At 44.8% G+C, this 14,324-nt stretch overlaps 1 protein-coding gene across 1 annotated transcript in view; it reads left to right on the top strand.

The window, feature by feature from the left end:
• Positions 1–11,699, top strand: part of cdon (cell adhesion associated, oncogene regulated) — a 34,343-nt gene extending 22,644 nt beyond the window's left edge. Inside the window, exons 10-19 of the mRNA XM_047594515.1 lie at positions 456–572; positions 1,129–1,332; positions 2,608–2,789; positions 3,389–3,494; positions 6,263–6,385; positions 6,673–6,864; positions 8,077–8,375; positions 8,488–8,567; positions 9,563–9,825; positions 11,028–11,699. Of these exons, the coding sequence (XP_047450471.1) occupies positions 456–572; positions 1,129–1,332; positions 2,608–2,789; positions 3,389–3,494; positions 6,263–6,385; positions 6,673–6,864; positions 8,077–8,375; positions 8,488–8,567; positions 9,563–9,825; positions 11,028–11,182 (1,721 nt within the window). The 3' untranslated portion in view covers positions 11,183–11,699. The remainder of the gene's footprint in view (positions 1–455; positions 573–1,128; positions 1,333–2,607; positions 2,790–3,388; positions 3,495–6,262; positions 6,386–6,672; positions 6,865–8,076; positions 8,376–8,487; positions 8,568–9,562; positions 9,826–11,027) is intronic.
• The last annotated feature ends 2,625 nt before the right edge of the window (positions 11,700–14,324 follow it).

Below are 14,324 nucleotides of genomic sequence, written 5' to 3' on the forward strand. Positions count from 1 at the left end.
CGAGGGTGGTTCTTTTACAAAATGATCCCGAACCAAAGAAAATGCCGGCGCGTCCAAAACCGGCCTCTTATGTCCAGATGTGGCTTCAGTTTCCACCAGAACAATGCCACCAGGAAATACAAAGGAATGCGCATTGTTTTTGTCTGAACTGTTAGATTTTCTGAAATAAAATCTCCCAACTAGAAGCTCGTTTCATAACCTCCTCGTCTTGCTGCTAAGAATCTAATTCGGGATGATAACTCAGGACCTTTGTGTGAGGTTTCTTTCCTGTTCTGCTCCTGAAAACCTTTGAACCGGATACATGCGCATTCAAGCGTTCACAGACTCACAGTGGAGCCCTGATAGTGGCCTGATAAAAAGCCGGGGCGAAGCTGTTCCATGTGTTTTTAGGTGTTAACTCCGCAGATCCGTTCGTTTTCTCACTCCCGGCTTTTCCTCCTGTCCTCCCCTCACAGAGAAGAGCACCTCCTCCAACAAGAATCCGTCCAAGCCTCCTGTCATCTCCATGCCGCCCAAAGTTCAAGAGGACAAAACCCCCAACACCCACTTCGGAGTCGTCATCCTGGACAGGGGTAGGTGTGGACACAATCACGGGCTGTCTGCAGAGCGGCCCGGGCTGCGGCGCTGACGATGACTGTGGGATGTTTCTGAGGAAATGAGGCTCTCTGTGTCGTTTGTTGTCGAGTTCACAGCCAGACTGTGCGTTGAGCAGATTCTCAGAGCTGAACATTTAGATGTGGTCTGCTTTGTTTCTCTGCGCCTCGGAGTACAAACAGTGAAACGATCGCTTGACACCCTGTAATGACTCTTTGGAAGAAAGATGCTGTAAGCAGAACGCCGTGAGACTGCACGCAGCCTCAGGGGTCACATGTGAATGTGTGTCTGTGTTTTACTCGCATTGCTGAGACTCACATTATTCTTTTCACTAACCCTCTTTTCTCTGTCTCTGCTGCCCTCTCTAACTCTGTGACTAAGAGCTCAGGCAGTAAGTACACATCCCTCCACGCCTTTGTGCTGTGATGCCTTTTCTTATTCTTTCCCTGTGAACCTGTTTTCATTTTTTCATGAGTTGCTGCTCTGACGCCGATACCTTTTTTTAAATAACATTTTATCCTATTTATTTTCCAGTACCTGAGGCTCCCGATCGGCCGACCATCTCCATGGGGACCGAAAGCTCGGCCTACGTCGCCTGGATCCCGAGAGCCAACGGCGGCTCTCCGATCACAGCCTTCCGCGTGGAGTACAGACGCGGCCGCAGTGCAGAGTGGGCGGTGGCTGCAGATAACATCTCGCCTCTCAAGCTTTCTGTGGAGGTTCGAAACCTGGAGCCTGGTGAGTTTTCGACATGGCTGAAGCGACTCTTCCACTCTGATAGAGAGTGTGAGCTCCACTGGTGCATGATTGCGAGTGATGCTGGATGTTGGTCAGATTTCCATCAATCTGCCTCATCCACCTCTGGGGGGTGATTGTGTGAGCAAATGAATAATGCATTCAATTGTAAAGTGCTTTGAGTGTGTACGATAAGGGGTTATATAAACTAGATACGACTAGATTTCAAAGCTGGCCCCTTTTATCTTCTTTCTTATAATTCATGTTTCACGGTTGCACAGAAGAAAATCCAGAAAACACCTGATGTGTACAAACACGTTTTCTTATTTGGTAAAAGCATGCGCGTGTTGTTGAGTTGAGTTATTACGACCCTGCTCGGGGGCTGCAACATAAAGTGGAGACAGACAACAGAGCTGCAGAAATAAAAGGTTTATATCATTTAAAAAAAAAAAAAAAGACGAGAAGCGAGCGTCGACTGTGTGGACAAACCCACCGTGACGTCAACCATTGGATTCTGAACCTCGAAAATGAAGCCAGAAATGGGCGGAGCCTGTGGCTGCCATGTTAGATTAGCTTTATAAAAATTCCCCCTGTACAGTTGAAATACTGTGAAATAAACTGTTGAGACCAAATCGTTACGTATTAAGCATAAACATGTTTAAAATAATGCTGTAAAGTTGTGTGTCTTAACATTGGGGTCTATGGAGTTTTACTTCCTTTTGGAGCCTCAAGTGGCCACTCGATGAACTGCAGTTTCTTGCACGTCTGCGTTGCCTTCACTGCTTAGACCCAGAAGTTGCGGCCTGTAGTATTTTTCTGTGTGTTTCTCTGTCTCTGTAAATGCTCAAATTTATAGTTTTGGATCAATAAAGATGGAACACATTGAGGGAAGTTTAACCGAGGAGGTTCGGAGATACAAGCGATTTTGGCGAAAGTTTCAGTCGCCATGGTTGAAAGTGGAGCAGGAAGTAGAAAGTGTTGAGTTACATTTATGCTTTGTGACGTGTCAACATTACCACCTCACTCACTCATTGATGAATTTATGGAACAAACATGTGTGACTAATCCATCACTGGAGCCTTGGAAGCTGCTGAAGTTTGATTTGTTGTGTGTCTCATCGGTCACGCAGCTTCTACTGACATGTGTTGACTGAATAAAAACATGCAATCACCTTAATAGAATGGTTTTTGTTTTGTTATGTTTTTACTAATAGACCCCAAATGATGCCGTTGTGTTATTCACTGCTATACGTTTACACTCATCGTCTTCCTCCCTCAGGATCCACCTACAAGTTTCGGGTGGTTGCCATGAACATGTACGGCGAGAGCCCGCACAGCATCCAGTCCAAACCGTACCAGGTGCCTCAAGCCAGCCCCCGGATCGCCGACCGCCCGGTGGTCGGACCTCACATCTCCTCCACGGACGCCATCAGCGACACGCAGATCTTGCTGCGATGGACTGTGAGTAAACCTTTCTGTGCTGCTGCAAAACCTGTGACTTGAACGTTGCACAACATGCAAAAGGACTTAATGCAGTGTACAGTACACACACTGTACATCAGGGAGTAACTTAATAACCAATTTTCCATGCATGAGAGCAGCCAGTGGAATAGTTGTGGTGCTGTTGTGTCTTTTCCAGCTGGCTCACCTTTGTTTGAGCTGCTGCTGCTGCTGCTGTTGCTGCTGGTGATTCTCTTGCAGCCAAGACTCAATCCAGCCTTTAATTGAGCGGCCGTGCTGATTAGGACTGAGAATAAGAGGCCCTGTCCGTCCACGTTTCTGATTCTTCTCTCCTCAAAGTGTTTTTTTTTTGTTTTTTCCATCTCACAGCAGTTTGAGCTGCAGATGGATGCAGATAGTTCCCCGCATTTACTTAACCTCAGACAGACTCATTACTTCCTGAACTTCAGACAGACAGTGCAATCACGATCTCCCGCTACATCTGCTGATAACGAGGGCAGCCATTAGTAGCCGGAAAATTTCCTCTCTTTGTATAATAATTGCCCACCGGATTGCTTTCGTCCAACGTAATCTTTTTTTTTTTTTCCATCCCCTTCCAGTATAGTCCCTCGAGTAACAACAACACTCCGATCCAAGGCTTCTACATTTACTACCGGCCCACGGACAGCGACAACGACAGCGACTATAAAAGGGACGTGGTGGAAGGTAAGAGGAAATCGTAATTTAGCGGCTGCGTCTCCACTGGGGATTGAGTGTGCAGCCGGGGCAGCCGAGCGTTTGTCGACAGCCTCGTCCCGTCGTAGATGTAAGCTCACGCTGTGCAGATAAACTGGGGCTCCGGAGCGTAATGGATACTCTCTGTCAAGAGCATTGGGCGAAGTGAAGAGGGGCATTTGTGCGCTTTGATTTATAGAGCACTCTCTCCCTGGGCAGCAGGGCTTTCTGAAATCTGTTTTTAATAAATGGTTGCCAGCTAATGGGCCAGAGCTGTAACATGAGCCCGGCCCGAGGAGAGGGGCTCAGGTTGCGGGGTGGAATGCTAACAGTTGAGCCTGGTTCAGGAAGCGGAGGAGGAGGGACGTCCTTTTAGTCCACGCAGCTCTTCACCCGGACTCCTCGGTGTCGCGCCATGAGCGTTCATATGGTGACAAAAAACAGTCAAAAACAAGACATCAAAGTTTTTTGTAGACTACGTACAACTACTTCCACACTAGCCGGGTTCACATGGAGACTTTTTTCTCATTCTGATTAAAGGTTTCAGGTCGACTGTTTACATGTGAGGTGGTCTATTCCGGTCCGATGTTTACATGCACTTCTACTTTTAATCGGAACAGCTGTTTTACAGATGTGTGACGTGAGCAGATCGATGAAAACATCACGTGACTGATCAAAGATGGAGGTCTCTCGTCCAAACAGAAGTAGTTTCTGTTGTTTTTACAGTTTTAATATTAAAGCTTGATTCAGAAAGTTTTTGGGGTCATATCCACTTTTGCTATTGTGTTTATAAGGTTTTCCAGCTTCGGTCTATCCCGTCTTCAATGAATTTTTGATGGACCTTTTTAAACAGTTCAACATTTCTATTTTTCTCTCGTCAAAGCGTGTGGGTAATGTCTAGTTGTTACTCAAAGAAAGTTGTTTTTAAAAACGTCACTCAAACGTCACAAACTGGGTTTACATGGAGCCAAATATTCCGATCACAATCCCCAAAACGAATGACAATGCTCCAGATAAACACCTCAATAGGAATAAACAGGCCCAAACCGAATGAAATTTAATTTGTTTTCACAGTGGTAGAATATTCCTTTTCCTAAACCGATCATGTAAACGGTGAATCTGAATGAAGTCAGGCTCCGTCTTGATGTAAATGCGCAGCGATGTTCAAGTGACACTTCCTCAACTGCAGCTCCGCGGAGAGTTAATAACTAAAAGAACTAGACATTATCGCACGCTTAGACGGCAGAAAAAAAAATAGAAATACTGAACTGTTTACAAAGGTCCATCAAAAGTTAACTGAAGCCGAGATCGACCGAAGCATGGAACAAATTCAGAACCGCTGGAAAACCTTGATGGCCGGCTACTGTGAGTCTAAACAACACAAGAGCAAAAGTGGATGTGAGCCCACAAACTTTCAGAATGAAGCTGTTGCTTTAAGAATAAAAGTGTAACAACAATAGTGGCTTCTGCTGATTAGACGAGAGACCAGTCACATGATGTTTTCATCCATCTGTACAACAACAATTCCGATTAAAGGTAGAACATTTAACATGTAAACATCAGATCAGAATAGATCATCTCACATGTAAACAGCTGAAAAGAGAAAAAAGTCTGAATCCAGCTACTGTTTACGTGACTTTTGATCGGTTTGGGAAAATGAATATTCTACCCCTGGGAAACCGAATTAAATTTCATTTGGTTTGTTCCTGTTTATTCCAATTGAGGTGATTTTTACGGAGCATTTTCATGCGGTTTGGGCTTCTGATATTATATTTGGCTCCATGTAAACCCGGCTTATGTTCGACCGAACAGATTTGGATATTGTGCTGTTGAGAAAACGGTAAAATGTAATGCAGTGCATTTAAAACCCAAGTTTGCACCAATATTAACTAATTATTTCACACTTAAATCTCAAGAATTGGAAACTTATTGAAACATTCTTTAGTCTGAAACTGAGACAAGACCAAGCTAGCTCACCTTTCGCTATTTGCTTCCTGTTGTCGCTTTTTGCCTCAGCTAATCATCTAGTGTTTGCATTTATCAATCTGCGATCGAGCACCGACGCTTTAATTAGTTTAATTCTCATTTACTGTACCTTTCCCGCACCTCCTGAGGAGGTTAACTGTATTTTCCACTTACAAGAACTAAAGTCTACCTTGGGGCCGAGGTAGCATGGGTGCTAGTGATTTATTGTGCCTCATATGAACGAAAACACGGCGAGAACAGCGGCCTGTTTCAGCCCCATTTGTTGGAAATGTAGCATTTCCACGTTGGAGGCTGTCGTCTCTTCTGTGATTTCAGAGAAGTGCGATAGTGTGTGGCAGTGCGGCAGCGTTCTGTGTGTGTGTGTGTGTGTGTGTGTGTAGAGTGGGAATACTGGAGGCAAGCCAGGACAAACATGAAGCTGCCATATATGGAGCTCGTCTAGAGTAAAGCAACTGTCTGGGCCCTCGTGGGACTGACGGAGAAAGAGACGGGGCTGGAGGGGGGGTTTGAGGGGTGTGGGGGTCTGAGGAGGCAAAGAGTGGGAGGGGGTGGTGAATGAAAGAGAGCGGGGGCATGAAAGAACACAACCTCCGAAAAAAAAAAAAAAAAAAAAAAAAAGTGTGAGGCATGGAGAGAAGGACGAGGGGAAGGGAAGTACCGGTGCTGAGTTTACACAGGATTTTGGAGCAACGTGAGTCAACATTGACTTACAGAGGAAGTGATTTCTCACCTTTGCTCCCCCCCTCCCGTCCCCCTTCTTTTCTTCTTCTCAGGCGTAAAGAACTGGCACATGATTGGATACCTGCAGCCCGAGACGTCTTACGATATCAAAATGCAGTGCTTCAACGACGGGGGAGAGAGCGAGTACAGCAACGTCATGATCTGCGAGACCCGAGGTAAGAAAACACAAAGCTGTTCCGAACAAGAAGTGACTCACGCTTCAGCCAAACCTCTACTTTATCAGAGGTCCGGGCATGTTTGTACGAGGCCTGTAACTTTAATGACGGGTATGATGGCCAAAATTACAACATAAATGTTCTTGGTTTTATGAGCCCAACAACAATGGCTTCCATTTTATAGTTTGGTACTGTGTTATTTTTCTTTGATCCTGACGGGTATGAAAGCTGTTCCTCATGTTCCCACCTCCGCCCTCCCTCCCCCCCCTATTCCTTCCCTGCTGCAGCACGTCAGCCTCCCGGCTCGCCCAGCCAGCACCCCATCACCCCGCCCGGCCCCCACCCTCAGGACCCCCCCAGCCCTCCTGGAGGATTGCTGTACCTGATTGTGGGCTGCGTTTTGGGAGTGATGGTGCTCATCCTGCTGGCTTTCATCGCCATGTGTCTGTGGAGGAATCGGCAGCAGAACAACATGCACAGTGAGTTTAAAGCGAAACGTAAAGCGCGCCGGGAGATCTTTTTGGATAAAACGCGCATTGTGCGCTCTCCAAGCTGTCGTGCCACTCACTCCGAAAATGAGCAAACGCACAAGAGTTGACTCTGTTTTAGTCGTCCCGTTTTTAAGGAGAGTTGGCCCCCGCAACAGCTTGAGAAGAAATATTCCAAGTGCTCATTCCAAGAGCGTATACAGATCCCATAGTGCTCGCAAAAGTATTAGCCATTGTTCGATGGACTCTTTAACCAGACTGTCTGGATCTGTAAATTGCTGGAGTTTCCTTGCTCTAAGACTTTGTGAAAATCTGAGACGGAGTCACAGGTGCCCACTTTCTTCGAGGGTCACGGATAATTCACCAGAGTTCAACGTCATAGCTGTCAGACCACAAGCCTGAACATAAAACACAACAGATGGGACTTTTTTACCAAAATGCATGTTAAGCCGCTTGTTTTAGGGAAAATAGACATGATTTATTTTTAAATTTTTTAATAAATAAATAAAAATATATAGACAACAACATCTTTTACTTAACAAAAAAAGTCAGTGATTGCGTTTACATGCACAGCTTAATAGAGCTATGCACGAAATTTGACTTTCTGAATGCGGTCATTGTCCCACTTTACATGCATGTCCTCCTCCTCCACACTAGGTGGCGATATGCGTCTTTTCAGCAAGTTAATACGGCCCCCTTTCCGGTTGAACTAATATGTCATATAATAAACAACTGGAGTCGTTAATGCGGCAGGCCGGCATTTCAAACAAAAACCATATTTTTTATCCTCGTATGTAATGTGTGCACTACTTATGGTGCAGACAGATGGCGCTATCCCTCAGGTGGTTCTTCTACCAACTCTGTTTACCTTCTTCTTCTTCTTCTGTCACTGGTTTTCTTGCATGTTTTTGATCCGTTGTCATACACCAGGACAGCAGTTGAGGAGCATGCACATGCTTGTTGTCCAGTTAAAGTCAGATTAAGGCAATAATTTCTTTTTTTTCACATGGATGTAAACGTACTGAATGTTTCAATGTTCGTTTATGAATTAACCCAATATTAGAGAAAAATAAAAATAGTAAACAAAGATATTCTACTTCCATACTAGCAACACTAAAGGTTCAATTATTGCTTTATTTTCTTAATCCCATACACATATCAGACTCTTAATCCCTACGTCTCTCCTCCCTCCCCACTCTGCAGAGTACGACCCCCCCGGCTACCTCTACCAGCCAGCGGAGATGAACGGCCACATGCTGGAGTACACCACGCTGCCCGGCTCCAGCCGCCTCAACGGCAGCATCCACGGGGGCTACGGGCACAGCGGCCAGATGTTACCCCCCCAGGGATGTCATCACCTCCACCACAAACTCCCCAACGGCTTGGCCATGCTCAACGGCTCCGGCGGCCTGTTCTCACCTGGCCACCCACACGGCCACGATGGCACCCTGCCCCACGGCACCCGGGACTGCGAGCACTCGCACCCTCACCACCACCACAACGTGAGTCCTCACGCCACAAAGTGCCCCGCGCCGTACGAGGCTCATTCAGGGCTTCCTCAGCAGCGGCAGCGCTTCGGTTCGGTTAAAGTTGGTGTTTGTATTCTCTCGGTAGGGTGGAGGCATGTACACAGCTCTTCCCCAAACAGAGTCCTCAGACTGTATGAGCTGTCAGAACCTCTGCAACAACAACAGGTAGGAGAACAATAAGATCAGATTTAGCTTTGTGTTCTTGAGTGTTTGCAGTAGTGATGTAGTATTCTTTTCATACTTACTTATTACACCTAATATTGTGCAGGTCTCCCTTGTGGCTCCAAAACAGTTCTCTCCTTTTCAAACGAATGCCAGGTCCAAAAAGTTTCCCAGCAGAACACGGAGTTGTCACAAGATGGTTAAGACGTTATTTACTTCTCCTGTCAGTGTTCATAATGTTGTGGCTGATCGGTGTATAAACTACCGTGATACAATCTGCTGCTTTTATAAAGACGAAGGTTTTTTTGTGTGGAATTAATGTTGCAAAGAAAAGTTGGATTCAGAAAATTAAACACGGGTCACATTTAATGAAAGACAGTGGAGGAGAAAATTCTTATGAGTCCAAACACACACAACACACACACGCAGAAATTCACGCACACACTTGGCCTACTGCTCGTCCTGTTTATGTACTTAAGGGTCCACAGCATCACAGTTTACCCTGTGTGCACCCAGCCAGCAGACCTAATGAGCCCTGTGTTTATTTACCTCCGGCTGCTGGGAAAACGGGGAGTTGGAGGTGGGGTGGTGGTGGTTGTGGGGGGGGGGGTACGCTCCTGATCCAATCATGTTAGGATGGAGGGAAGTTGAGTCGAGGAAAACGCAAAAAAAAAGCTTGTTTCGTTCAGCTGTCTGTTTTTTTTGGAGCTTCACAAGAGGAGTAACCACCAAAATGTGTCGCAGTTACTTAGAGGCGGTGAGACCGAACCTTTAATCTCGATTTTTTTTTTGTGTGAGAGTGCTCCACTTGTGTTTGAGTTCTCATTGTTTTACACACTGTTAGTTTTAACACATGGGTTTTCTGTGTCTGGTGGTTAAAAAAAAAAAACAAAACCCACCATTATCTGCAGAGAGGATGAGACAGGGCGGTATGCGAAGTGCTGCACCTTTATAAACGAACGCCTCCCACTTTTCATTCCATCTCTGTCTCGGAGCAGATGTTACAACAAGACCAATGGCACTTTCTCCAGTGGCACTCTGCCCTTAATGCATCGCGTGGCGCCGTGCCAGCAGGACGGGCTGGAGATGGTGCCTCTGGGCCAGGTTTCCTCGCAGTGCCGCGGCCCTGACGGCCAGACGCTCTCCGGCGACCAGAAGGCCGACGCAGGGCACCAGCCAGAAGAGCACGGGGACTCCTCGCCCTCGCAGCATTCCTGCTGTCTGATGATGAACAGTGAAAACTCCCCAGCACAAAATACTGGTGAGATCTCTATGACCCCGCTAGGGTTTTTATTTTCACATAATGGATGGAAAGTTTTCAGATAGTGTTTCGGTTAAATCACATATTTACCATTGATCACACATGAATGATCTTTCGTTTCCAGAACTCTTTTTTAGTGTTTAGACGGTGGGAATCAACCGTATTTTCAAATTTAAACTGATTAATAGCTTTTAAAGTCATAGTAAAGGAATAGAAAAAGTCTTTTTTCCATTCTTGCCGAGCGTTGACTGAGAAGATTGGTGCCAACTCACACTTTGTTTAACGTAAAAACTGTAAATATGAAAGCAACTCCAGCACATTAAGCCTAAAGCTACACAGGGTTCCTATGCAAGTATGGAAAAGTATGGAATTTGATTTTATAAATTTTCCAGGTCTGGAAAAGTGTGGAAAGTGAAAACTGGAAAAGTGCATGGAAAAAGACTGTTACCACTGTTCAGTTTTCTAAAAAATAATATTATAAATATCTAAAATAAATGGATCGATCTGTTTCTTTAAGACGCTTGGCAGCTAAAATGTTTGTGTGAGCGCACACAGTAGACTACATAGATCTTTGATGGATGAATCATGTGCAACTTACAATAAAAACTTTTTTTTAACATAACAGCATATATATATATATTCAGATTAATGAAAACAAACGATTTATTTCATAATTTATTTACATGATACAGAACTATTTAATGAAATGCCATGAATCAGAGTCTGGGGAAAGTATGGAATTTTGTAATTTCAAATGTGTGGGAAACTTTGCTACGACTTAAGCCACCCACCACGTGTTGATATGTGTATTTTTATTCATTTTTTATTATTCTCCAGACAGATCCAGTCTAGCTGCTTCCTCTTTTTTTGTTTCCAGTGAGGAAAGTCTCATTGATGTTTTCAACCAACAAGAGAGAAAATAAATAATCATATTTCCCTTAATGTCAGCCTGTAAGACATTAGAGGATTAAGTGAGAACAGTTACTTCCAGACGCTCACGGTTCAGCGCGATTTGCAGACTTGAACTCTCCCAGTTGTTCTGCTTCGTGTCGTACCAGTAGGTTTTGTAAATCGTCATGTTGTATGCAGACGAACTATGCTGCATCACCACAAATTACATCGTGGGCCTCTCCAGAATTTGAACTTGTCTTTTCTAATATGAAACATAAACCCGTTGTGTGTGCATGTGTGTGTGTTTGCAGCTGAGGAGGAGCTGGAGTGCGTGGACATGGAGGGGCCTGTGGTGTGCTGGGAGAGTCTTGGCCTGCCTGACTTGGACTGTGACGAGAAGCCTGGGTGGATCTCCAGCTGTAGCCTGGCAGGAGAGCTGATCCAGCCCGGCCCACAGGAGGCCTGAACGCAGCCCACACACAAAACACGCTCCTACAGCGCGGAGGGCTTCGAGAAGCGCGAGGCTGGACGAGGAAGAAGGAAGAGCGAGCGACGTGATAGTCAGAGACACTGCATGTTACGGTGACAAGGACACAAAAAAAAACTGTTGACGGACTGAAATGAGACGAGGGACGTGTGTGGAAAGAGAAAAAAAAAATAAATACAAAAAAGAGGCTTGGAGACACTGAGAGCAAAGCCAGATGGAGAGACACTATTTCCCACTGGAGGGAAGACTTTCATAAAAGATCAAAAAAACTCTTTAGATGACTTATTTATTTTTTGTAGTAGTAAAATATTATTTCATATGAATGTATCTGTTTTAAAGAAAAAAGTTTGTCTTTTATATTATTTATGCCTTTTGGATGAGAAATACTTTTTATTTTCTGTCGTCTTGTCTCTCTGTGTTCCACTCCAGTGTGGAGATTAGCAATTGTCTGTGTAAAGTTTTGTAATAATATAAAGAGAAGATATGGGAGAGTCAACAACAAGCTCATTTCACTGTCTTTCCTCCCCGCCTGATGAGTGATTGCCATAGTGAATTTCCCAGCCACAGTCCAAACCCATGCGTGTTTCTGGCAGGTCTTTGATGTGGCTCTGTGATGGGCTGTTCCACTGCAGTGACCCCTGAACGGGGTGAACACTCCCTTCACTGTTCACATTAAGGCTGCTGCTCCTTGCTTCAGTGAATACTTGATAGCTCATCGCTTTACGCAAAATGCGCTGTTGCTTTGAGAACGCTGTTGACCTACTGGCCCCAATCTGTTAGAGAAGTGGAGCAGTTACATTAAGACTGGATGTTTTTAAGTGCGAGCGGCGTGCAAATATTTGCATGTTAAGACTGCTTCGCTGCCAGTAACAGAGTAGAGGGAGCACAATGGAATCTAAACTTAAAGATCTAAATCTAAAGTTGGTGAGAAGAAAAGAAAGAATGCATCCAAGGAAATCAGTAAAAGGAGAAGGGGATTTCATCTGTTGTTTTTACACATTTTTAAGGAAAACATTTGATATTTAATCAGATTCACTGGCCAAGTTATTATTATTATTATTAATAATAAACCTTTGTTTATACAGGTAAATCTCATTGAGACACAGAGACTACAACATTCTTTGTAGACGGACACAATAAGATAAAGTAAAGATTACAAATCTAACAATCTATGCTCGAAATTCTACTTTCTGAATCACAGTTTACATGCAACGGAGAAAATCAAATAACTAACGGGAACACGTCCTCCTCCTCCACACTAGGTGGCGATATGTGTCTTTTCAGCCCCCTTTCTGGTTGACCTTATATGTCATTTAATAAACAACTGGAGCCTAATGCTGCAGACTGGCATTTCGAACAACGACCAGATGGATGATAGTTCAGCTTTTTAATCTAGTACGTAATGTGCGTGCTACTTATGGTGCAGATAAGATGGCACTATCCCTCAGGTGGTCCTTCTACTGGCTCTGTTTACCTTCTTCTTCTTCTTTTTTCTTGGTTGTTTTTGTTCCGGCGCAGTGGTTGTGGAACATGCGCACATACGTTGTCCAGTTGAACTCCAGTTTTAGTAACAGAGTGACGTGTTAACATGCACTTAAGTTGTCCAGTTAAAGTCAGATTAAGGCAGTAATTCAGGTTTTTCACGTGCATGAGAGTGACAGACAGACATAAATGTCAAACTTGATATGAAAGTGCCAGGAATAACACAGGACCAAGTTCCAGCGGAAGATCTTTCCAGGCCCTTAAGGAAGAGTTTGAAGTCCCCGAGGGGAATCAGGTTGTGAAGCTTATAACTTCTGCAGCAATGAGTTCCACGTTGATGGAGCAGAGAAAGGAAATGCCATTCTCCTTAGCTCCGTACGGACTGAAAGAACAGTCACCGTAATGAAGAACGTAGGCTATAGCTGGGCTGTGTACGTGTCATGTAGGAGCAGAAGTACATGGACGGCAGACCAAGCATGGATTCGTAAATAAAACTGTACCAGTGAAGAAGTCTGCACATGGACAATGAAGGCCAGTTGAAGAAGGAATACAAAGTGCAATGATGTGTTGATTAGAGTTCTGCATTTAGCCTGTTACGAACAAAGTAGTAGTAAACATAATCAGGGCAGAATGGCTCTCCCAAATCTGCTTTTCTACTAGTCCGTGGTTGCAGAAAACTTTTTTTTTCAATGAAATGCGAAACCTAAGGCTAAATGAGGCCAAACGGAAGAAAACTGTAATTCTGTGACTTGAGTGAACTTCCCTCCACCTGGAAAACATTTGACGTTTTCTGTTTACTCCGTTTTAGAGTAAAACGGACAGTGGTATGTTAGAGGCAGAAGGAAGATGAGCTGATATCATGTCATCTGTGTGACGCTCCTGATGGTGCCGCAGATAACTCATTCATAAAATGCTTGTACTACGCTCGTCTCTGATTTCAGCCCGCGTTGGCCAAACCCATTTTCTAAAGGCTTAAAGCCTCTTATTGGTTTTAAAATAATCTCCGTGGTGTGCTGGCAGATTGGAGTTGATAGGATTGCAGCGGGCAGATGACAGGGCTGGCTGTGCTTCACTGAGGATGACTGTGGTGCAGGCTTTCCATGCTTGGTGCCTGTCTGCCCGTGCTTTGTGCCAGAGTTGGCTGCCAGTCCTCGGGCCCTGCCTCGCCTGGCATCCCTTCTCCCCCTGATGGTATACGGGATATTCCTGGCACCCGGATTTACTCGCCCTGCTGCTGAGGCGTGGCACCGCCTCTTCCGGCTGTTATTTTTAGTTTTGATTGAGGCTGTTATGCCATTAAGGTTGGCAGCGCTTGTTAGGTTCACTTGAAGTCAATTCCTTTCCCAGGAAAAGCTTTTCTAACTTTCTCAGGCCTGAAACCAGTTTGTGTTTTAGATATACTTTGTATGATTTGGTTCAATTTTTTTTTTTTTTTTTTTTTTTAAAGATGCAATAGAAAAACAAGGATAATTCTCTTGTTGAGTTTCATTTGCAGCAGCTCTTTCTGGGCTCCACTCTGAGTCCGTTTGGAAGAAAGGACGAAGAAAACAATGGGTAGGAAATGAAGCTGGAAATGAAAGAGAAATGGTCCGGGGAGGGGAGAGGGGATGCTGACAGATGCAGCCTGGGCTGATGGGGA

This window comes from Mugil cephalus, chromosome 9 (assembly GCF_022458985.1).
Source record: "Mugil cephalus isolate CIBA_MC_2020 chromosome 9, CIBA_Mcephalus_1.1, whole genome shotgun sequence".
Lineage (NCBI taxonomy): Eukaryota > Metazoa > Chordata > Actinopteri > Mugiliformes > Mugilidae > Mugil > Mugil cephalus.